This window comes from Misgurnus anguillicaudatus, chromosome 10 (genome assembly GCF_027580225.2).
Source record: "Misgurnus anguillicaudatus chromosome 10, ASM2758022v2, whole genome shotgun sequence".
Lineage (NCBI taxonomy): Eukaryota > Metazoa > Chordata > Actinopteri > Cypriniformes > Cobitidae > Misgurnus > Misgurnus anguillicaudatus.
The window spans coordinates 14,674,356-14,698,345 of NC_073346.2; the positions used below are offsets into that span (position 1 = coordinate 14,674,356).

The 23,990-nt window shown below is 37.9% G+C and overlaps 1 protein-coding gene across 3 annotated transcripts in view; it reads right to left on the reverse strand.

Annotated features, from left to right (window-relative positions):
- Positions 1-23,990, reverse strand: part of osbpl3b (oxysterol binding protein-like 3b) — a 75,743-nt gene that overhangs the window by 15,678 nt on the left and 36,075 nt on the right. For all 3 annotated transcript variants that reach the window (XM_073871940.1, XM_073871942.1, XM_073871941.1), the window contains exons 2-11: positions 22,073-22,269; positions 16,919-17,035; positions 15,781-15,834; positions 11,846-11,959; positions 11,259-11,423; positions 8,851-8,962; positions 8,594-8,697; positions 7,781-7,873; positions 6,113-6,272; positions 766-896 (exon numbers count right to left, since the gene is read on the reverse strand). In XM_073871940.1, coding sequence (XP_073728041.1) covers positions 766-896; positions 6,113-6,272; positions 7,781-7,873; positions 8,594-8,697; positions 8,851-8,962; positions 11,259-11,423; positions 11,846-11,959; positions 15,781-15,834; positions 16,919-17,035; positions 22,073-22,168 — 1,146 coding nt within the window. In that variant the 5' untranslated portion in view covers positions 22,169-22,269. The remainder of the gene's footprint in view (positions 1-765; positions 897-6,112; positions 6,273-7,780; positions 7,874-8,593; positions 8,698-8,850; positions 8,963-11,258; positions 11,424-11,845; positions 11,960-15,780; positions 15,835-16,918; positions 17,036-22,072; positions 22,270-23,990) is intronic.

Below are 23,990 nucleotides of genomic sequence, written 5' to 3' on the forward strand. Positions count from 1 at the left end.
AAGCAATCAGCAAATACTCACATGTTTACAATGAATCTAACGTTAGCTCATAACACATAAAACATCTTTTATGGCATTCATGGAAAATTAAAGTCGAAATGGCATTTTGGGGTGAACTATCCCTTTACACAAGAGCTTGAAAGAACATACAGTTCTCAGTCTCAATCAATAAATTATTTGGATCAAGCTGGATCGCAGACTTTGGACTTCTAACAGATTCTTCTGGAGTTCTTTCAGATGTTAGTTCAGATTATTCTCTCTGAAGTGCTTGACTTGAGGTCTGCTTCTCAATAACATGACTCACTTTGGAAAATGAGTCATAATTCAGTGTTCGAAAACTAGATTTAGCACAGACGATTTAATTTATGTTAATGCTGTTCCTGCGAGGAGCAACTCTATTGTTTTTTTTTTTAGATACATTACCCTCAATACACAATTATACTAAACAAAACATCTATGCACTTTATTACTTTTAAAAACATTATCTTCTCTCATACTGTTTATGTAAAATATGCTTTGGTCATTTTTTTATTTGAATAAATATATTAATAGCGTGACATGTTCAGGTGCAGAAAATATTCAGCTGCTGGTTAACATCCAATGCAAGGAAACATTTAGGCAAGAAGCAAAAAGATTGTTAACAGGTGGTTAGTTTTAGAGAATGCAAAGACAAAGAAAGATCATGAAACTGAGTACTGAGGTGATGTGTGTGTGTGTGTATGTGTGTTTGTGTGTGTGTGTGTGTGTGTGTGTGTGTAAGCATACAGCAGAAAGGGCACTCTTCAATCCCAGGAGCTGGGCGGATGGGGACGAACAGGGCTCATGCTCCAGCACGTGTCTGAATCTCTCTTTCTCTGTTGTCAGCATACTCAGGGCTGACTTCATGGTTACATGAACTGGAAACATACAAAGAGTTGTTTGAGTACCATTTCAGGTTTTGGACAAAACATACCAAATCTAAACATGCTATCAGCTAACAAAAGGCTCCATGATTTTTGAGAAGTTAAAACACTTATTTGTGCATCAAGCATTTACTAAGTAAGGCACTGTATCAGAAACAAAAATTGCAACGAAAAGAGTTAAGTTATAAGGATGGTTTGTGTGATAGTAGTCTTATGTAGCCAGACCTTCAATACTGAAGGTCAGGTGTTTTTCGCTGCCTTTTCTAGAAAAAGCCCGCCCACGAGCTGTTTGATCGACATGTCAAACAACCAATCACAGTTTGTTTCGTCTAGCGTCACGTTTCAGACTCCCCACAATAACGAGCCGGCTGGGAACAAGTTAGTTATTGAAATAACCAGCCAACCGAATAGCATCTAAATAAACAACATTACTCACCATACAACAACGGTGTGCACTTCATCAACAGCCACACCAATGAGACGCTCCCGTTAAACGTCTGTTTGAAGCATATCTCTCCACTTTTTAACACATACAAGCAATTCAGGAGAACCAAACTGTTTGACTCCACTAACTGCCTCAAGCAAAACTCTTGGATGTCTTTTAGAGAGTCTATGCCGCAAACTTTGCATATTTTTGAGTATCCAATGTTTAGCTGATCATGTTAACTGCTCATTATTATCCACGTGAACACGACTGATTCTCTTCCTCAATGGAACGTCAGAGCTTTGTTTTCCAGGGACCGAAACTAATCGCGACACTCCCGTCTCCTGGAAATCCGGTTTATTTCAGCCAATCAAAGATGACTTTGACATTTCCACAGGGTTTCCAGAAAAGTGTACGAAAAACATCAGACGTTTAGCCAACAATCTGTGGGCGTGACGTCTGAGGCTGAGACTTGTTTGACAGTAACTTTTAATCTTTAACTCTTTCCCTGCCATTGACAAGTTATCTCATCAATCAAGAGAAAACGCTTCCCTGCCAATGACAAGTTTTTACGGCAATCCATATTTCTGCTATTATCCACTAGGTGGTGCTCTTACCCAGCTTATAAAACACTGAAGCATCCACTGATCCAAAAACAGTAAAAACCCTGTGTATGTTTTGATCATCGTCCTGAATCTGATATTTAACAAATTCCTTTACAAAAATGCAATTATCTCTTTTTTTGAGCTTTTTGTGCGAAATGTGGTATTTTTGAAGAAACCTACCCATATTTGAAATTTAATTAAAAAAAACAAATGAAGATAGGATAAAACTGTTTTTTTTTTAAGTCTGTTCTTTCATTTTGATATATTGTATGTTTATATATTTAAAGCAACACTAAAGAGTTTTTGCTCTTTGCTCCCCCTACAGGTTGGAAGCAGAATTGTCCATTACCACTGTCGTAAGTAATTTACTCAAACTAAAGGACCGCAACCCGACGGTTAAAAACTTCTTTAGTGTGGTTTTGGCCGATAGAGGGCTGCAAAGCGAATGTGAAAGTGCCGTTCACCCTGTTTCGAGTCGATGAACAACTTTTTTGGAAATGTTATTTTAAGGTAAAAAAAACTTTGGTGTTGCTTTAAAGATGAACATTTTCTGTATGGATGCTCCCATTGATTGGCCACAGATCGGTATCAGCCGATAACGGCATTAAAGACTTGATCGGTACTCGCTAAATTTGCAGATCACATGAAACAATCTTTCTGTTTACTTTTGTAATCATAGCAATTAGAGACCATTTTTACAACCCGTTGCTCATTTGTGATGTGCAGATTTGGATTTCTTTCTTTGCCTTTACAGAGATATGTGTATTTTCTATAAGGATGCACTCCAGTCCTAACAGGGCAACGCATCTTCACATCCCCATCAAACAGCATATACAACACATATCTATCGCGGACAACTGCATCCTCATGCCGAATGTTTATTATTTGCATGCATTTTAAAGTTTTATTTGTGTTTAACTTTTCATTACTTTAAACAGACATAAGCCTTTTTAAATGCATATTAAATTTCTCTTTGCAGAAGAAATATTTGTTGTGCTTATTTATTTGATTCTCTATTAAAACAATAATATACCTAATTAGAGTAAGTAATATAACAAATGCAACATCTGTGGTGTTACTTTATCTAGAAAAAATTTTAACAGTTACAGTCATCAAAGAGCTTGCGTATCAGCTTGAAGAATCGGCATCGGGCCGATCACGAAGACAACAAATCGGTAATCGGTATCGGCTGCAAAAATCCTGATCGGAGCATCCCTAATTTTCTGTAAGGTATCAAACGTTTGAGAAAATCATAAAAAAATGTTGGCGCTGGCAATTAAAAAAAAAGGCTGTCAGGGAAAGAGAAAAAGTTTATTGTACTGTATAAGGTGAAATGTCCAAGTATGTGACTGTATGGTGTAATTGCGAGGTAGGAATTATGCTTTGAATGTTTGCATTTAAAACATCACTAACTTCTGGGAAAATCGTATCTGAATGAGTTAAACTCATTATATGAGAAGAGAAAAGGGCACTGCACACTGACGGCAAGTTTTCAAGGCAACTGTGAAGCACAGCGGAGAGAACATAGCGATGCTGTCAAATTCAAAATACCAAACATCACACAAGCTTAAGGATCACACAACAAATGCACACAGAAACATGTGCCCTCCTGTTGTAACTGATGGACGGATGACCGATGTAAAACAATTTATGCATGCAAAGGATAGTATTGTTTCCTCCATGGTTGAGCTTTGCATTCTTGTTTGTTTGATTTCAAGCCCTCATGAGCTTTAACCACTATACCCCTTCACCTACACTACTTTACAACTGTTTATCTATCATTATGTGTCGTGTATACGTAAGGCATTCTCTGCAATGCTTTGATCAGCATCACAAAAGCATCTTGAAACTTTACTTTATTCTCTTGCTTTGATTCTCTGATTGTGGCTGCACCATTATGATATATGACCACCTGCAGTAAAATGATTTTCCACTTTTTAACTTTACAGCGAGTCTGGGACCACCAAATCCCTTCAATGAATATCAATTCAGTGAATGCAGTCAAAAAAAAAAAAAAAACACCAGCGTGCTGATATTCACCTAGATGGTTATGCCAGGCAATCAATTTTGTTTAACATATTTAATGGTCAGCTTAAAGGTGCATTGTGTAACTTTTAGAAGGATCTCTTGACAAAAATGCTTTATAATCTACATAACTATATTATCAGTGGTGTATAAAGACCTTACATAATGAACTGTATTGTTTTTATTACCTAAGCCGTTATTATCTCCATACACGTCGGTCTCCTTACATGGAAGTCGTCGTCATGTTTCTACAGGAGCCCCAAACTGGCAAACTGTTCTACAGGGCGCATTTCTTCCCTACATTGTCTCAGACGACAACATGTTTGTCTTGTGGCGGCTACCATATATGCACTTTGAAGAAATTGAGGGGTGAGCTGTAGGTTGCAATTCGCAATCTCACCACTAGATGCTGGTCAAATTTACACACACCACCTTTAACCAAATAAAGGCTGGCCCTGTGTCTCAATTCGTTCCCTAGCTCGTGAATAAGTATATCGTGTACACAGGTTCGGGCACTGGTAAGGAGCACCCAAGCTCACTTGACATTGGGACAATGTTCACTTATTTTTCTGTCACGTGGCTGCTTAAGCGCGTTGTGATCACTCACGGCTGTTACTCATCAATAACCGGCAAAACCAACATCTCTCTGACTTAATTTTAAACAGTACATTGTGAAAAACGCTCTCATTATTCTCTTACATATCTGTGCATAAAAGTGAGGAATGTAATTACATTTTAAATATATTTATATATATTTTTTACAATTTTAAATATTATTATTTTAAATATTGAGTAGATTGTGGTCCCTTACTGTGTAGCGATGTGTGTTTATATTTAAAATTAAAACAAACGTTTGTCTTTATAAAGTTTATTGAGTTGGATCGTGATTTTCGTTTGGCGAGCTTCAGAAAGGTCACGTGATTTCTGGTAAGGGAACATAGGGATCATCGATGCTCACTGGTTTTTGCATTGCATTGTGGGAATTTTTAGGGAACGCCATTCCAGTTGAGACAGCCCTTAAAATGGACGATCAGTGCCCTGACTACTGAACAAGGGAGCTGATTGAGACACACCATGGGACTTCGTCCAGTTAACCCTCTTGTTACCGGTAGTTGTATTTGGCAGTTGCCAGGTGGCCTGCCAATGTATTTCTTTTATTTTAATGAAATAAGAAAAGTTGGACCTCTAGAAAAAAATATTTAGTGAAAGTTGATGTTAACAGTTAAATATACAGACGTTAATGTTAAAACTCTTTTAAACTCAGCATCTTACAGTGATCTCCTAAAAATAACTCTGGGTCTGGGGCTTGAGTTTATGGCACAGTTACAATGTAAAACCATCTGACCTGTGATGAAGAAATAAACACTTCACCCTTATCTTGTACTAGGACCAGATGGATAATTTCATGGTCTGTTGCAAGGCTATTCAATTCTAATCCCGAAGGGCCATTGTACTGCAGCTTAGTTAGTCCAACCCTAATCAAACACCATCTGATCAAGAGATGATGATTTTCAGATTTCTCAAGAGAATTTACACAAACAGCTTTAGCATTTTTCTGAGTGCTGGGTTGTCCCTCAAATCTTATTACACTTATTTCATATGGTAATAAGCTATTCTGAGCCCCCAAAAATATATGAATTTGAAAGATAAGGCATCATTTGTCTATACTGAGACTAAGATGGACGACGCAATGTCGCTTCCTTCCATTGTAATGAATTGAAGCCAAAAATATTTGACCATAGGCACTGCCATGTTACGTAAAAATGTTAGTTTGGAGCCAGGGCATGCGCAGAAGGAATCGTCCGTGGAGCCAGAGCCGGAGTAACTATTGCCCAAACGCTTGTGCGCCCAATTCAACCACGCCAATCATAACGATATGCCCCGTTTCTATAGTATCTAATTACTAGCTAAAATGAAACTTATCACAAAAATGAACAATTGAACATATTAGCGTGATAACAACTACATTAAAGGACCAAAACAATGTTTCAGAAAATTTGATTGGAAGTGTAAATGTTTATTTATTTAGTCCCATTCGTTTGCATGGAGAGGGCGGGGTTTATGATTTGTACTGCAGCCAGCCACCAGCGGGCGATCAAAGAGCCAGCGGCTTCACTTTCAAGATGTAGTAACCTAGTAAACTTTGTAGCGCTTACGGTTGTTTGCGACGCGGCAGAAGTCTTCCTGAAGTTTGGATACATCTATAGGCAAGTCCAGTTGCTCGTGGTAACTCTTGTCACTGATCAGCTCGACTGAAGAGAGGTTAGGATTCGACGCATGGAGACGGATAGATCCTGAAGAGATGCAGCTTGGAACCTAGTAACATAATGAAGAAAGCAACTCTTAGAAAAAAGATACAAGAAGGTACAAAAGTTGTCATTGGGGCGGTACCTTTTCAAAAAGTACACTTTTGTACCTAAAAGGTGTATTGGTACCTAAAAGTACCCCACGGGTCGGGTCAGCTCATCTCACCTGGGGCTTTTCCATTGGGTACAATAAGTAGTACCTGATTTTTTTGGGGGTTCCAAGCGAGCTGAGCTAATGCTAAAATGCTGATGCTAAAATGTGACGTGAAAGAACTGTAGATCACTGATTGGTCTGAGAGAATCGTCACTATCAGCATCATCGCTAAATGCAAGACTAGCTTTACCTTCGTGCTTGTGCCGTCTCGAGCAAACCTGATGCAATCTGTGATTTTTGTAAGTTCCCAAACTCACTTTTAGCGGTGAAAAACATTCACAGGCTGAGAATCAGAAACACCATACCAGTGTTTTCCAGACATGCAGTTTGTGGCAGCACATCCGCATGTATGCACTGCATTTTTGCAACTTATTAAATGAGGCTCAGCGGAGCATGTGGACTGATGCCACTGGTGTTTGTAAAGAAACTGTCATTGGTAGTGATAAACAAGATTTGCAAACATCTATTTGTGGTGGACTGACAAATAAATGAATGTATGGGAATCACTGCAATCCAACGATGCTCGCTCCCACTTTTTGTATGGTGTCGCAGCAGTAGGCAGCGCAAATATAACGACACGCCTATAATCCTTCCTACTCTACAGTGGTATTAAACTCAATGGAAAAGCTAACCAAGCCAAAGTAAGGTGAGCTGACACGACCTGACCCGTAAGGTACTATGCAATGGAAAAGTGACATACAAGGTCCTTTTAAAAAGTACCGTCCCAGTGACAACTAGGTACCACCAGATATAGTGGCAGATATAGTTATTTAATCATCACACAATTCATGCATTACATTAGCAAATGATTATGTTACACATTAATAATAAAAATACATGACTGCTATGCAAACTTAGAATTGTGCCTAGCTCACTTGCAATAGTTATCTGCCTATAATTTGGCATAACCTAAAATATGTTGCTTAAGGTGCATACTGTCCATAAAGCTACGAAGCAGATATATGCATCTGTGTAGATTTTTGTCATTTATATAGTACTTCTTTATGCCCAATATACATAAGCGCCTGTAACTGTCCTTGCTATTTGAATAAAACACAGCCATACATACAGATGTATTTTGATCATTCCTTAGTGTCACTTTTGTGACGTGCAACTACACTTCCTAGAAACAACAAGTTCTTGACATACCTCAGCTGAACACGATCAATCCTGACAATGACGTTTATCCGCTAAAGTCACACAAGCATGAAGAATCTAGTGGACACTACCTCCAAATGAAAGATGCAGCGATATGTACCAGAAGCAACGCATTTCAGTTTATACAGAAATGTAGACAGTGGTACATAATCCAAAGAGCATGTGTGTAATTACTAGGTTAGATGGTTGTAAGTTAACACACTGACTTGTAAGGTTGTTTTGTTGTCTTTCGCATAACTCTTGGGGCGCCACTTCCGTTGATGTCTCTTCTCTTTTTTCGGACTGTCGTACATTGAAGCCTGCACAGCACAAAACATATTTTATTTTATTTTCATCACTTTGCAATGTAAACCTTTCAGCAGAGCAATACCCTGCATTGCATTAAAAGAGGAAAAAGTCTGTCTACAATAAAACAGCACTCTCCATAATGTCATAAAGTCGGATGAGGCGACAGCGTACTGAATAATGTGTCATCTGTTACAGCAGTTATGTGGTATAATTCGATTTGCGACTACAAAACTCATCATGCCATCCTGCTGAAAGTGTGCTATCAACTGAAAGACTCCAGGCAAAAAAACAAACGCACTGCTGCCTGGATGACAATAAATGCCATTTTGAGAGGCAAGCAACTTTACAAAATGAAACATTTTTAAACATCAGTCGAAGTAAACTTAGAACATAAATGATTACAAATGACATCATTTGTTAACTTTATAACAGCTAAAGCACATGTTGATAGGGGACTTAAAAAACAGGTGTCTTTATCCAGAGGTGGAGTATAAAAATGCCGGGTAATTTTCAACCTAGTGCTGGGTCAAAAATGGTCAAGCCCATCTGTCAAAAATGTTTATATCTCACCCAACAATGTGTTAAAAGCATTTTGGATTGAAACAACCCAGCATAGGTTAAATTACAACCCAACGGGCAGAGCACGTCCCTTTTTGACCCAACTCTGGGTTGAAAATAACCCAGCATTTTTAGTGTAGTGTAGATATTTTAGTTTTTGGGTGCCTGATAACCTGCAGAGCGTTGATGGCTGGAGCAGAATAGGTGCGGTGCAACACCTCCATGCTTCTTAACAAATGATTGAGCTCCAGCAGCTGAGCTTCACATACAGAGAGCTCTGAGAGAGAGAGAGAGAGAGAGAGAGAGAGAGAGAGAGAGAGAGAGAGAGAGAGAGAGAGAGAGAGAGAGCCATAAAGAGTGTGCTGTGAAAATCTGAACACATCAGCTTCTTTTGCATGACATGGATTCATAACAGTGTGTATGTGTGTACCTTTGGTGCACCTGTCCATGTCTTCTGAAGACTGGAGCCAAGCGGTCACCTTAGCCTGACTTGTAAAAGATACAGGCGTTGGAAAGGAGGACTGCCTCGCGAGAGATGCCCGCTAAATATAGAGAGAATGAGTTGAAGAGAAAGAATGAAAAGAGAGAAGACTCTCAGAAACACTTCCCATTATAATGTTAACATGTTAGTAAAGTTGATATTGTGGCAAAAACAGAATTTTTCCATGTTCACCATAGTTTTTAAGCTGGACTATATCAAAACGTCCTTTGTGTGTGTGAAGATTTAAAGGAGGGGTGCATGATCTCTGAAAGCCAATGTAAACAACACGCCCCTACCCCAATAAAATCAGGACCTTCTTTTGATAGACCCGCCCTACACATTTGAGGTATTCACGGGTCCAATTAGATCCGAAAACCCGAGGTCCGACCCGGTTCGGGTCTAAAAGTTTCACATGTGCCTCGGACACGAGTCGGGTACAATAATAGTGCCATCGGGTAATTTAAAATGAATGTGTTTTTGCCAAACGGACCCGAGTAGACCCAAACTCTTCCGCGTGTGTGCGTAAATGTCCGACATTGTGTGGCTGGCGGTAGGTTCATTTTTGTTAAGACAGACATGTCAGTCAATTTTAAATGTACATTTTAGCGCTTACCTTGGTGTCGTCGTCAAATAACAAAGTAAAACAAATGGAGCAGCTCGCCAAATTGGTTGCAAGGCCACCGGAGTTTCTTTCTATCTGACTGCTGCGTGTGGGTCTGCAGAATGCACACACGTCAGTGCCGTTTACATTCGGGTCCAGTCAGGTTAAAAAAATTGCCACTAGTTCGGGTCAGACTCGGGTCTAATTTTTTAAGGGTTTGTCTCGGGTCAGGTCTTTCTTTTAAAAAAATTATTTATGCATGTCGGGTTTGGGTATAAAGTGATTCGGGTCATTTCGGGTTGGGTAAATTTTTTTGGACCCGAAAAGACCTCTACTACACATACGCAACCAAAGCAACGATGTTGATTAGTAGGGATGCACCGAATCCAGATTTTTTAGGTTCGGCCGAATCCCGAATCCAGCGTTTAATATTCGGCCGAATCCGAAACCGAATACCGAATCCTACTTGCATCCTTATTCCATTAACACAGTAAAACACATTAATGAATTATACAACGTCCACAGCAATGTATTTTTCATTTTATTTAAATTTAACTGTACATTATGCCAGGATGACAAGTTGGAAAACTATTTTGACAATTACCATAAGCCTATGCATAATGAAAGCGATGCGTTGCGACACGCTCGTTTTTCCAATAAGCAAGCAGCTCCGCGCTGAAAACTATATTTAACTTTGAGTGAGAAGCTCCGCTCGTCAATGTCAGTTTTCACACGGCCGTCCAATTACAGTGGAGGAGGGGCGGGACATTACCACAGCAACCAACTGGCTCACAGCTGAAGCATCACAGCTACCAAGCGCTCGGCTGAAAAACAGCTGGCATTTCTCAAGGCGTTTTCAGCCGTGTTTAAAAGTTTTGGTGTGTCTAGCCCCTAAGGCTCACCGAAAGAAAAAGCTCATCTCCACGTCAGCACCCGATGTGTGTAATCAACGGCCGCAAGCCTAGGGTTCGGTTCAGTGGAAAAAAAATCTAGGATTCGGCCGAACCCGAACCCCGTCAAAAAGCCCAGTATTCGGCCGAATCCGAATCCTGGATTCGGTGCATCCCTATTGATTAGTAGACCTTTTCCAAAGTGTTTTTCAAAAATCATGCACCCCGCCTTTAAGATTGATTCAAGACTGTATCTGTCACATGCACAATTATGTTAATTTACAACTCTGGCATACTCTGTAGACTGAATTGTCATTGTAAAATATTGTCATAAAATTATCCCAATTTGTCACTGGGGCAGTACCCCTTAAAAAGGTCCTAATATGTACAATATCATGTATACATTTGGTACCAATATCCACCTCTGAGGTACTAATAAGAAACAGTTAAGATGCAAAGGTTGATTGGCTACGAGTGTGTTTTGGTAGTCGACCCGACTGTCTTTTCTAAAGTGTTTTTCAAAAATCACGCACCCCATCTTTAAGGTTCGCCAGAGTCCCTAAACTGCAATCCTTGCTGCAGTTTTCTGTGCCAATAGTTTGTGTTGCCCTATCCAACAACAACATCTTATTGTGACACAATCTGTGCTTAAATGTACCACATTATTAAAGTCAGACTGAAATGATCTGAGATCTTATACCAAATAAACCTGAGCCACTCATTCCTAGCAGTAGTTTATTGCAATGACATTTGGTCAATAAAGCTTAACCCAGAATATTGCTTTAACATCACCTTAATGTTTTTTCAGTAAAGCAATTGCATTGACCTCTGTCTCCCCTTAACCCTCTAGATACCCGTGGTAATACCTTTCTGAAGGACTGACTGTCAGGTGTGGTGGGAGATGAGGTGTGGGGGTAATGGGAGTGAAAGAGAGGTTTCTCGTGAGGAAACATGGCGATCTCATTCTGCCTGTACAGTCTGTGGTGACGGAGCTTAGAGACCCATTTATCAAACAGCTCCTGGGACTTAATCTGCAAACAAATATGTAGTCCAAAGTTAAAAATGCCTTGGGATGAAGGACACAAACTCACGACTTTGTATTTGAGAGATCTACCTCGTATTCATGAAATCAAACATCACAGAAATAAAAATAAATCTATTTTATGCTTAAAGGTAAATAAAATGAAAGTAAATTTACAGTATTAAATACATCAATGTAGATTACCAGTTTTTATCCATTTTAACTATTCTGCAAATGCATGAACTAAACTAGAAAACTCCTGCTCATATACACCAGCCAGAAAACGGCATAGGTCATATCTATAGATCATCATGACATCCTGGTAAGCTTCAGTAAAAGTACAGTAAGTGATGCAGCAATCTCCACTAATGCTTTTCTGTTGACCGCAGAAAGTTATAATACTCTAATACTCTATAGTAACTGTTGTGATACCTTCAGGTGATAAATGTTTTCTTCAGCATCCAGATCAATGCACTTGGCTTTCTTCTTAATGGCCATGACGGACAGACCCACATCGATGCAGCCGTGGAGCTTGCCCTTCTCGATCTGCAGACAGCACAGGCAGACAGTTTGATCTATAAATGTCAGTGTTAACTTATAGCAATACAACAGATGTTACCTTGTTGCAATGCACTCAAATTACTACTAAGCAAATACATTCTGAGATTATGTTCCTATTGGTTACGCTTGAAATGAATCCAGATGAAATGAATCCTGAATCAGCTAAAGCTTTTTGTTAAGGCTTTGAAATGCCTTTGGCTAATTTTGTAAACAGATGGGTTTTCCAATAGTTCATTCTTGTAATGTAACTAAGTCCTTGATTTAAATGCAAAAAAACCCAAACATTTATAAGTACGGAGCGCAATTTTTTATAACAAAATTAGGGCTGTCAATTGATTAAAATATTTAATCTAGATTAATCGCATGATTGTCACTCATGATTAATCGCAACTTAATCGACAATTATGGATGCTTTATGCAAATGTATGTTTATTATTAGTGAAAGAGTCAGCAAAAATATTTTTTGTTAAATATTTTTTAAGGTTCAAAAACAAAATCACAGCATCCATACCTTAAAATCACTGGTTATACTTGAAGAGTTTCGTTGCAAAACGAGATAAATCCATTTTTTAACATTTTTGTCAAAACATTTCAGTTTATTATTATGTTATCATGTTATTATTTTGTTTTATGGTGCTACTTAGCTGTATTTTTTAAGTTGTGAAGGTTTAAATCAAAACAAACCAACTGCAGTTGCGTTGATATTAATTGGAATGCACAACCAAAAAAACGCGATTTCTGAACAATTAAAAAACGGTGGTTATCTCGTTTTGCAACGAAACTCTTCACTTATAGATTCGGCACACAGAAAGTCAAAAACAATATCAATATATGTTAAACTTTTATCTTTTTTTATTGATTGATTGACATTGAGACACAGACAGTTTTAAGATCTAATGCAAGGATCTAATATAATGTTACACACCAGATATTTCCCCCAACATATCAAACATTTACTTACGACATAACAGATTATTTCTGCAAGAATTCTCGTCAAAATAGATATTTTTAAAACCATGCACCTGTGTGCATGATTTAGATGTGTCAGTCAGCGCAAGGAAGACCGGTTTCGAGTAACTAAACATCAAGCAGGTCCCGAACTTTAGCAGTTAATAACTAATTTAACATTAAGTCTGCACTTTATTTTCTAATTCTTGCCTGTTTTTAAACCAAAACCAAAATCTCAGATGCGCAAGTGGATAGACACACATCATTTGTATTAGTTAAGCATTTAGGACCGTACACCTCTCAGAAACATACAAATAAAAATCATTTTCAACGTTTGATGGCCATTTACTGTCTAAAATTGCATCTTAATTTATCCAACAACAGGCTAGGCCAAGGGTCATAAATTGGGTCATAAAACACAGTAATAAAATTTATGTCATTAAAATGAATTTACGCTATTAACGCGTTGACAGCCCTAGACAAAATACATTTGCAAAAAACTGGTTTAAATCGGTTTACCAAACCTGTCAAGCCTCCTGTTTTTCCCGAGATTCTCCAATATTTTACCATTTTATTCCGCCAATTTTAATAAATTCCCATATTTCTCCCATATTTTTAATCTTTCCATAAAGAAATCCCACTGGCCGTATTTGATGTTTGTTGCATTCATCTCCGGTAAAGCACGTTGCAGTATATCTGTAACATATCACTCAAACGACACCCGCCAATAAAACATGACGAAGAAGAACAGTGGTCGAAGAAGAAGAAAGACTTCCCGAGAGAGGGTGGAGGATGACGAGCCGTCATCAGCTCACTCCCTGCGCACATTTTTTGTGTGTGCATTTTTTATAACTTATTGTGTTGGAAAACACTGCTGTTTGTACTTTACTGCCTATCTCAGAAGGTGTTAAGGAAAGTGACGTCTGCCACCCATGTGTACAAAGTCTCTTGCCATACAAAGATATGATATAGGGTATTCCCCTCCATTCCCTTGCGTAGTAGTGAAAACGGGAGGGTTGGGGTAATGTGTTCGGGTTTGGGAAATTTCCTTTATGTTGACAGGTATGCTCCTGTCTCCAACTGGTTGGTCAACCATATAGGCACACCCCAAACCCATGCCACTGGTTAAGCTAATCTATATTAGAGATCGACCGATATATCTGTTTTCCGATATTTTCCCCGATATTTGAGCATTTTCCGATGATCGGATATCGGTTTTGTTATATCGGATTGACCGATAAACGAGAGAATTGAGAATTTGCGCGCTGGACGCATCTGAGGAGAAGAGCTCACAGCAGCAGCAGCGTGCACAGCAAATATGAAGGCGGAGTGACGCGACTTCATTAAAAGGTCTTTGAGGATACTTACTTCGCATATTTGCAGGCATTTATAACACATCTTATTTGTGCATTAATGTATGTTATGTAAAATAAGTGGATTTATTGCAGCTTGTCCTAGAGACGAACTCACAGAGTCACGCTGATCCATAAAACCCGGTCCCAATAACGACGTAGCTTTGCATGAATAAAACAGCCATGAATTAATGCTTGGTGGAATTAAAAACGCTAAATTAAATTAGTTTTTCATTTATTTATGCTTATCATTAGCATCGTAAAATCACGTCCATATTGCTGTTCAACCAGGGTTAAAGGCTGAAGCACAGCCACCACATAGCTAGCTTTTAACAAGATTTACCCTAAGTTATATTAACATTTACCAAATAAACATTATTTTGCTAAAATATCTAAATAAATGTCTGTGGATATTAATTAATTATTTATTACCTCTGCAAGCGGTCACAGTTTGATAAAGTTAATGCGTGATACAGTAAATGCATAGATGAACAGCGCTGTCAACAGCAATTTCATAAGCTATGACAACAAAATATTAATTATTCTGACATCAAATAACATTACCAGTTAAGAAATTCAATGATATAAAAGCCATTTTGTTTGTTACTTTCCTGCATGTAGTTCCAGTCAGTGATATTATTTGTAAAATCTCTTTGCTAACTACTGGTTGGATTGCTGAAGGCTACAGGTTGCTGGTCAAGACAATGATATCTCAAGAAAGGCACTTAATCCACCTGTTTTAGTCAACTCCGCTATACTCTTCTCTCTCCCGCTCCGTTACCTGGCAACCGCAGCGCGAACTTTGGATAGTCCATTTCTGACGAAATGATAGGGGTTTTTGGAATGGTCCATGTCCATGGAATATAGTTTCTACATTATTCATTAAATTAATGTTATTCCTCACTCTTTCAGACCCCCCTTTTTATTACTTTGTATGCAAAGAGAGAGTGATTATGATGATGATTATTATTGTTAGTGTTCAGTTCAGTAGTGTTGTACTAATTATGTCAAAAACAGAAGTATAACAGTAAATAAAAATTGGTTCAGCATATCGGTTATCGGGCACATAAGCAACCAAATATTTGTTATCGGTATCGGTTTTAAAAAATGAGTATCGGTCGATCTCTAATCTATATGCAATCTATATATTTTATATATTTATATATCTCAACCTAAAAAATTAGATTGAAAAAACTTAACATATATGAAACGTTAAATATTGCCTTTAAACAAAATTAAATGTCGACTATCAGTACAACAGTTTCAGATTTACAGTGTTAGATTCACAAACTAACGGCTCGACATAATGCTTTCAAACCCTGGGGAAACTGCATTGATCTAACATTCCCATAGCTGCGGGCTTTTACTGTACCAGAAGGAAATATCTAATGAGAGAGGAGTGATGGTCAGAACTTACATTATGAAACGCTGACCTCTAAAAGTCCTGAGTGCTTAAATGGACTGAGTGAGTGACTGTGTGTGTGTGTTATAAACTTTTAGACTTACATCTGTTGGGGATTTGGAGTACTTCAGAATGCCCTTTTCTAAGTAGAAGAACCTCTGTGAGGACAGAAAAACAATGAAAAAACTTGGGTCAAATTTACTTTGTGATGATGAATGCACACTCAAGGGAAGCTAGCACACTTGATGTATGAGACCCTGTGTATCACTATACCACTTTTCTTTCTATTCTTGAATTCACTTTGTCTATTTATCTACAGTATTTTTCTACCATGGTGGAAGAAGAAAGTGGAAACATACCTGTAAACCCATTTGCCGTGTAGGGAAACACCAAGCAAAGCTATTAATAGGCTTTATGCCCAGCTGCACTACTTCCTGCACTTCAGCCAGCTCTTTGTTTTCTGTCTGCCATTATTGGACAAACTGATTAATCCAGGTGTGCCTGACCTCAGTAGTCACAACAACAATAATCAGAAACAGTTTGTCCAATAATGGCAGACAGGAAACAAGGAGCTGGCTGAAGTTCAGGAAGTAGTGCAGCTGGGCATAAAGCCTATTTAACTACATTTCTAGTATGAAAGTAACTTAGTGGTTTTCAACACAAATGGGCTTAGAAAAAGGCCACTATTCAATGCCATTACAAAGCTAGGATATTATTTAATATCACACTAAATGTGTTCGGCTGTCATATACACAGATGGCATTAAGGTGAGTAAATCATGGGGTAATTTTCTATTTTTTATGAACTATCCCTTTATAATATGAGCAGATGCTTGACCAGCTATAGTTTGACAGTAGTTAATTCACAGCCTGACAGAGGTTGTGTCTGAAGATGTGTTTGTGTCTGCTCAAGTGTCCATGTGTGTTAATTCAACAGAGAGATGTATTGTCACTGCAGAGGAAGATCATTCATCATGCGCTTCAATTAGTCGAAGCCCCAGAGTCTCTGGTGTGTGACGCAGTGTGTCAGGCAGGTCAACACGCCTGTGATGTGCTCCTATGACACACACTTCTGCATATCATAATTAATCCCATGACTAGACTTCTTTTAAACACTTGAAATGAAATGTGGACTGTACAAATAAAAATACATGTACAGCATAGATCAAACGGACAAAAATGGGGATGAGCATTTTAGGAGCACAGTCAAGTGCTTGATGCATAACTGTTTTCCATACTGTACCTTGTGCCAACCTTTCATAGGCCATTTTCTTTTCTTCAGCATGTAGTCCGCTAGACTCTCTGGCTCCTGCACGATAGACAGACCACCGCGCAAGCCCTCCACGATCTCCCAGCTGTCCTGTAGAGACATACATTAAGCATCGTTGTATTATAAACATTACACAAATAAAGGAATAGTTACTTTTAAAATTTCTAGATTTTTTTGTCTCATGGAGTCTGTCAAATGCATAAATGTAACTGAAATAAAAGGACGTTTGCCTCTATTCTCTGCAAACCGTGTGTTTTCCTTAAGGCAAGACTTGCTTCAGCACACTCTCAGCAAATGACTGCATCAAGGACAATTTTCATACAGACTTATACTTACAGCCAATGACAAGGCCAAACATGAATCAGTGACAGTGAGTGAGACTAATAAATCCAGCCCATCTTACACAACTGCTAAAGCAAACACAACCTTCACAATGATACTGAAATATGACATCAAAACAGCCTGAGTGATTAACCAACCACTCAAATAGCCACTTCTGCTTATAGTTTGTTCATTTTAAACTGCGTAATATCTTGTACAAACCATATAATATTAAAGTCACCAAGAAACGGAAGTAGCAATTGACTTCCGTATTGTGACGTACATCCGAGTAAAATGGCTTCTGAAATAAGAAAAAATGTAGGGCAGGACATTCATCCAGATAAAAAGTCATTAATAGCCCCATCTTGTGCCTTTCCTCGACAAAAAGTTAAGAGAAGACATTTTTATGGAGGGGAGGATGTTTCTGATTATGAGGGCATATAGACCATTTCAGCAGTAACAACATAAACAAGCTGCTGTCGCGTTCCGCATGTAACTTCCGGTAAACTCCACTAAGAATAAATAACAACAAAGTTATTTAAACGTAGTTTATTTATATAACAAGCAAAAAACAACACATAGATTACCTAGGAAACCAAAACATTTGTTATTTTCGACGAGGCATTTGTTCAAGAGATCAGTTTAGCAACTAGTCAGACCATAAAAAAAAAACGAAACTGGAGGTAAAGTTCGGATCCAGACGTGTATCACGTGGGTCCGATAAAACCGTCTATAAATAAAAAATGAAGTGCACGATGAGTCATTTATAAACTCCGCTTCGCGTCGGGTCCTGATCACACTGTCGGGGCTTATTTCCCGATAACTACCGGCTGCCTCTACTCTTCATTATCCCGCTTATTACACGGCTACTTGCCACATGAGAAAAAAACTGGACATGAATATGAATTTGAAACATTTTATTGAGCATATTTGTTTTAAATTAACATTTTTATCCTTCCGCGAAACTTTGCACAGATGCATAAAATGATCGTAATACCTTATTAAGATCCTCTGCTTCATACTTGTATGTCTCCATTTTTTTCTCTTTTAGCCAGTCTTTGAGAAGTTTTAATGCCCATTCTGTATTTTTTTTGAGTGTTGGCTTCGTAGCTGTCATGCTCTATTTTGTCATGTTCAGTCTCAGTAAGCTCTCTGTGTCTTGTCGTTGTTCGTTCTTCTATCCACTGTTTAAATGTTTTGTTTTTTCCGTACATGTTAAAATGAATGTCAAACTTCTTAATTGTGGTTGTCCAGTGTTTGTCACAAGATGGCGCCAAACAGTAATCTTTGTTGGCGCGGAGGGATTTAAAACATACAAGTAGTACCTGCTATGCGTTATTACTTTGGAGCGGTTATTATTTGAAAAGAACGAACCTGCAAATGTCTCAACTGACCAATCAGAATCAAGCATTCCAGAGAGCCGTGTAATAAAATGCAATAAGCGTGTCGTCTTTCTTTGTTTGCCTATTTGCCGGCTAACTTCAGAGTGACGTGATTACGTTTGGGAGGAGTTATGCGCTGAGTTATGTGTCCCACACCACCTCCTGAAGTGGTTTGAGCGATAGGATTTAAATTCGCCTCAAAAACGTTTCGGAGGGCATTTACACCTGGTCTTTTTACGTTTGGATAGCTATCCGATCAGAGAAAACCAAGAAGTGACCAGGTGTAAATAGCCCCTAAGATGCTCCAAAGATATTTAAAGGCTTACTCTACTTTCTTTAAAAAAATTAATATAATTTACTCACCCCCATGTCATCCAAAATGTTGATATCTTTCTTTGTTCAGTCAAGAAGAAATTAAATTTGTTTTTAAGGAAACATTCTAGTATTTTTCTCAATTTAATAGACTTTCTTGGACCTCAACAGTTTACAGTTTCAAAGGGGTCTTAACGATCCCAAACAAGGCATAAGGGTCTTATCTAGCAAAACGATTTTTATTTTTCGGCAAGAAAAAGAAAAAATGTGCACTTTTAAACCACAACTTCTTGTCTTGCACCAGCCGTGAAACCATTTTAAACAATAAACTGACACAAAGACATTAATAAGTATCATTCGACATACAACAACGTTAGAACGGTCCGCTTTCTCCACACTTGTAAACACTGGGGCATAGTTTTGCATACGTCATGTGTGAACATCATTACCAATTACGCGAGGTCGCGCTGGCACATCACACAGCTAGTGCAAGACGAGAAGTTGTGGTTTAAAAGTACATATTTCTATTTTCTTGACGAAAATGACAATCGTTTTGCTAGATAAGAACCTTATGCCTCGTTTGTGATCGTTTTGAGCCCTTTGAAGCTGCGTTGAAACTGCAATTTTAAACTGCATTGAAACTGTTGGGATCCAATTAAGTCTATTAAATTGAGAAAAATCATGGAATGTATTTCTTAAAAAATTTAATTTCTTCTCGACTGAACAAAAAAAAACATCAACATTTTGGATGATATGGGGGTGAGTAAATTATTAAAAAAATTGATTTTTTTTTTAAGAAAGTGGAGTAATCCTTTAATATTTCCAAAGATGCGTCACTGCTATTGTTATAAGGGAGATTGCAAAGGTCAATATGACCACTCTAGCAAAAAACAAACAAAAAAAAAACAACGGGTTTTAGCTTTTAATATAAAAATGCATATCCCCATCACCACAAAAGGCATACCTGTCAAATCCATTTTGAGGGTGTGGAAACTATAATGTGTAAAGGACGATACTACTGTATGAATACTGTATGTTCCAGTTGAATAATAGTCCACCCACAAACTAGTCAATAATGCTCACTAGTTTTCTGGTACTTACAACTTTTGCTACTTTTTTTAGAGGCATGCTTTAGCTGTCTACTAAAAGCCTCTCTAAGAAGTTGCAACCTTATATTCAGCCTCTTTAAAGCATTGCCGCCATTCACCTGCTATCATGCAGACAGTATCAAGCTGTGTATTTGAGCCTCCTGTGGCATTAAAACAGCGTTTCAAGTTAAAAAGCTCAAGACCCCAGCACTGAGTTCCATTATATTTTTAACACAAAATCTGTTCTTCAAGGTGACTCACCAAATAGTCAACTAGTGTCCACTGTGGTGACAATACATCGTGAAGGGCCAGTAAAAAAACTGCCATCCTGTCCCATACCCTCATCTCCATATTTGTGCACACTATTATGTGGGCAACAGATCACTGGGTGTCATTTCAACCATCTTTTCTTCATAGTCTAAACACTATTATAATTCCATTCTGCCATCCGGATAGTGAATCACATCTCACCATATGAGCTTTATAACGCCACCAAAGGATGAGATTAGAGTCACATAATCAGGTCAACCTGTTCAGCTAAGGGAAAAAACGCCCATCCACCCTCCATATGCTAAAACCATATGAATACTCACACATACTGGTGTGCATATACACACAGGTTGCGTACAGATGTATATTATTGCTGCATGCATATACATTTATACTTGTCCCAGAATCCACCCATCTCTGTGTTATTATTGAAACAACACATTTTTTTGTTATATATTAACACAAAATCAACACAAAATGGCACATAATGTGTTAAAATGACACATAATGTGTTAAAAGCTTAATGCACAAAGATGTGTAAAAAATTAACACATCCTTTCTAAGATTGTGCATAAAGTAAAATGGATATGCAGTAAAGATTTAAATTTTAAAGAACCACACAACATAACACAGCAACAGGCCACGTCTGTAAGATGTGAGAAACAATGATTATAGCAGTTTCCCACTTATTAATTCACAATAGTGCTATAGGAAGTGTTTTATGAATGGCAGTCAATGTGGCAGTCTGTGATGCTCTGTTTCCCACAGTCATGTGACTAAGAGGAGAAAGATTAAAACTGTCAAGACAGTGAAGCGGGTGAGAAAGATAAAGAATAAAGACATTTCAGTTTCCTGTGCAAAAACATTTTGTAGAGTCAACTGCTTTCATCTGTTATGTTGCATAATGTTTAATCTGCATTGAGAACATTACCAAAATATATTGAAATTTAGAGAGATTATGTTAAAAACATTACTCAGTCTAAAGCATCAAAAGAAGTAAAGTGAAGCTTCCAACCTAAAATCTGTTAATTATATTTATAGGATCTACATGACCTTTTTATATTAACAGGTCAAATTTATATGCATACATTACAGATCGTTTAATTTAAGTTTTAAATGCATATGTCAGACGATATCCAAATCACATTTTAATCACCTTGCTGCCTTCACTTGCTTTGCACATTAAAAACAGTAATTGTGTGTATGTCTTCTTTACACACAAGTATTTAATAGAAACCCCCTTTTGAGTGCTTTGTGCTAATAAGCTAAACGTTACATTTCTGAAAGAAAAGCAAGTAGTGCTGGCAATTGCAAAATCTGTAACCACAATGGTAGGGTGTTGTTGCTCATAGGCCCACAACCATGTCTCTATGATATTTGGCTCCCTAGATATGGCTTGAGTCCATCCTTGAATGAAAGGCCCGTTAACACTTAGTATTAAAATAAATCTGGATGTTGTCCATGTAAAGGAAAAACAAGTGTAAACATGCTTGTCAACAAAACTGTGACTCAGTCAGTGAAAATCAAGCTAAAAAGTCTTTTTTGTGATTTAGAGTTTTTTTTTTTACATAAAATCATCTTATATAATGTAAAGATCATTCTGCGAAGATATAACCTTGGTGTCTTTAAAATTGACAGACAGTGTAGGACCATGCCAAAGATTTTAATCAATGAGTTAAATCAAACTTTGATGCACCTCATTATTAGATTATGAGTCACAAATGTGAGTGCAGAAGGCAGACAAACACACTCACCTGTCTGCTTTCCTGTTTGGATGAAGAACTGCTGTTGCTGTGAGAAGGAGATGAGATCTTCTGGGACATGATGGAGCTTTTCTCCTCTGAGCTCATCTCTGGTTTTCCGTAAGGAGAGGAGGAGAATAAAGAGAGGGAGCACTAGTACCTCAGCAGTTATGTGTCTCCATTGGCTTCTTCTTCCACAGTCTCTGAACCTGTTTATAGATGATAAGAGAGCAAGGTTCGATCAGGAGACCTCAACACGATGTCAGGCTTTCATCTGTACAGGTAATAAACAGCACTCGCCCACCACAGGATATCAAATAGCAGAATTATCTGAAAGCCTAAGAGCTTGGTCAGCCTGACACAGTGTCCTGAGAGTTGTGTTGAAGGAAAATGCTAGGCTAGTTAGACATAGCATGAATCCTCGGACATAATATACTATAGCTGTCCACCTGCACTCAGCTTACCAAATATGAGGGGGATAAAACATGAATGGTTTTATATACCAGGAATAGACCTTGTTTAATAAAGCAACCTGTGAGATCTTCCCCGTCAAAGGATTGGAAAACAAAATGCAAATGCTGTCTTGCTTTGTCTCTGGGTTTGTTTGAAGTCATGTGTTACAACAGAACCGTATGCAAACTCATGTCGCAACACCTGTGCCTAGTCCCATTTTAGTCTGAGCCACATGTGTACAATACATGTTTTACATGATTCCTGCTAAATTAACTAAAAATGAATGAATTAATTAAATAAAAACAACATATGATATGGCCATAATGTTGGTTTGATTGTGCATGTCTGCTGTTAAATCTATATGAAACAGTATAGTTCTCTCTCCCATGACATCTGATTCCTTTAAGACCCACTAAAGTGCCTTAAAGTGGCGTTTGCTCGGAGGAATAATACAATGTATGTAGCTCAATTGGTACAGGATTGTGTTAGCAATGCAAATAATAAGCATGAGTTTGGTCCAAGGGAGCACACATAATGATTTTTTGAAGTACTGAATGCACTGTGGATGAACGATGACTGAAGTCACTTTGGATGAAAGCATTTGCCAAATGAATAAATGTAATGTAATGGAATCTAATGAGAAGCTGAAGTGCAGAATGATGTCATAAGGTTGACTGTATGTTTTTAATGCTTATACATTTCAAATGTGAATTTTACACTATTTAAAAGATACCATTAAGGCTGACATATTCATACTAAAAACCTATAAACCGCAATTTTGATTCCATGTGGACCTTTGAAAATAATACAGGACATTTGCTGGATTTGAGTTTTCTTCACCAGATTTTAACATGCCAGCTATTAGAGTATTAAAAAACCACACTGTACATCTGTAATGGATTACAGTCAGCTAGGGGTGTGCGATATTTTGATTAAATGACGATTAAAATGTCTCCACGATCCACTTTTTCTGAAAAATCATTGTATCGTGATTCGTGCCTACAACAAGTACGCGACAAGGGGCGCGGTACATGAAGTCGAGATAAGGGCCAGGTATACCTTTTTCTTACTCAAATTATTACTCAACCAGCACTGATTTGCAACATTTACAGTACATTAAAAAATTAGGATAAGTGAAGAAAAGTAGCCGATCCACCATTGCAAACAAAGTTTAGTACAAACATCAAGAAAACAAAGAACAGGAATCAAACATTATGGTGACAAAAATGCTCCACAGCTTTCTGTTCTTGGAAGAATTGAAAATAAAAGAAAAGGAAACGATAGTGTTTGTGCATATGCTGTCTATTTTCTTTGTGTAATTGTTTGTAGTGGAGTGTCCGGTCTCAATATTTTCTCGCACATGCAACAAGAAAAAAGAATTGTGTTAAAATCGTAAAATTGCGACTTTGCCTAAACCATGAGATTTTCACCATATCGCCCACCCCTACATTCAGCCTCTCATACTCCTTTCTTTTGC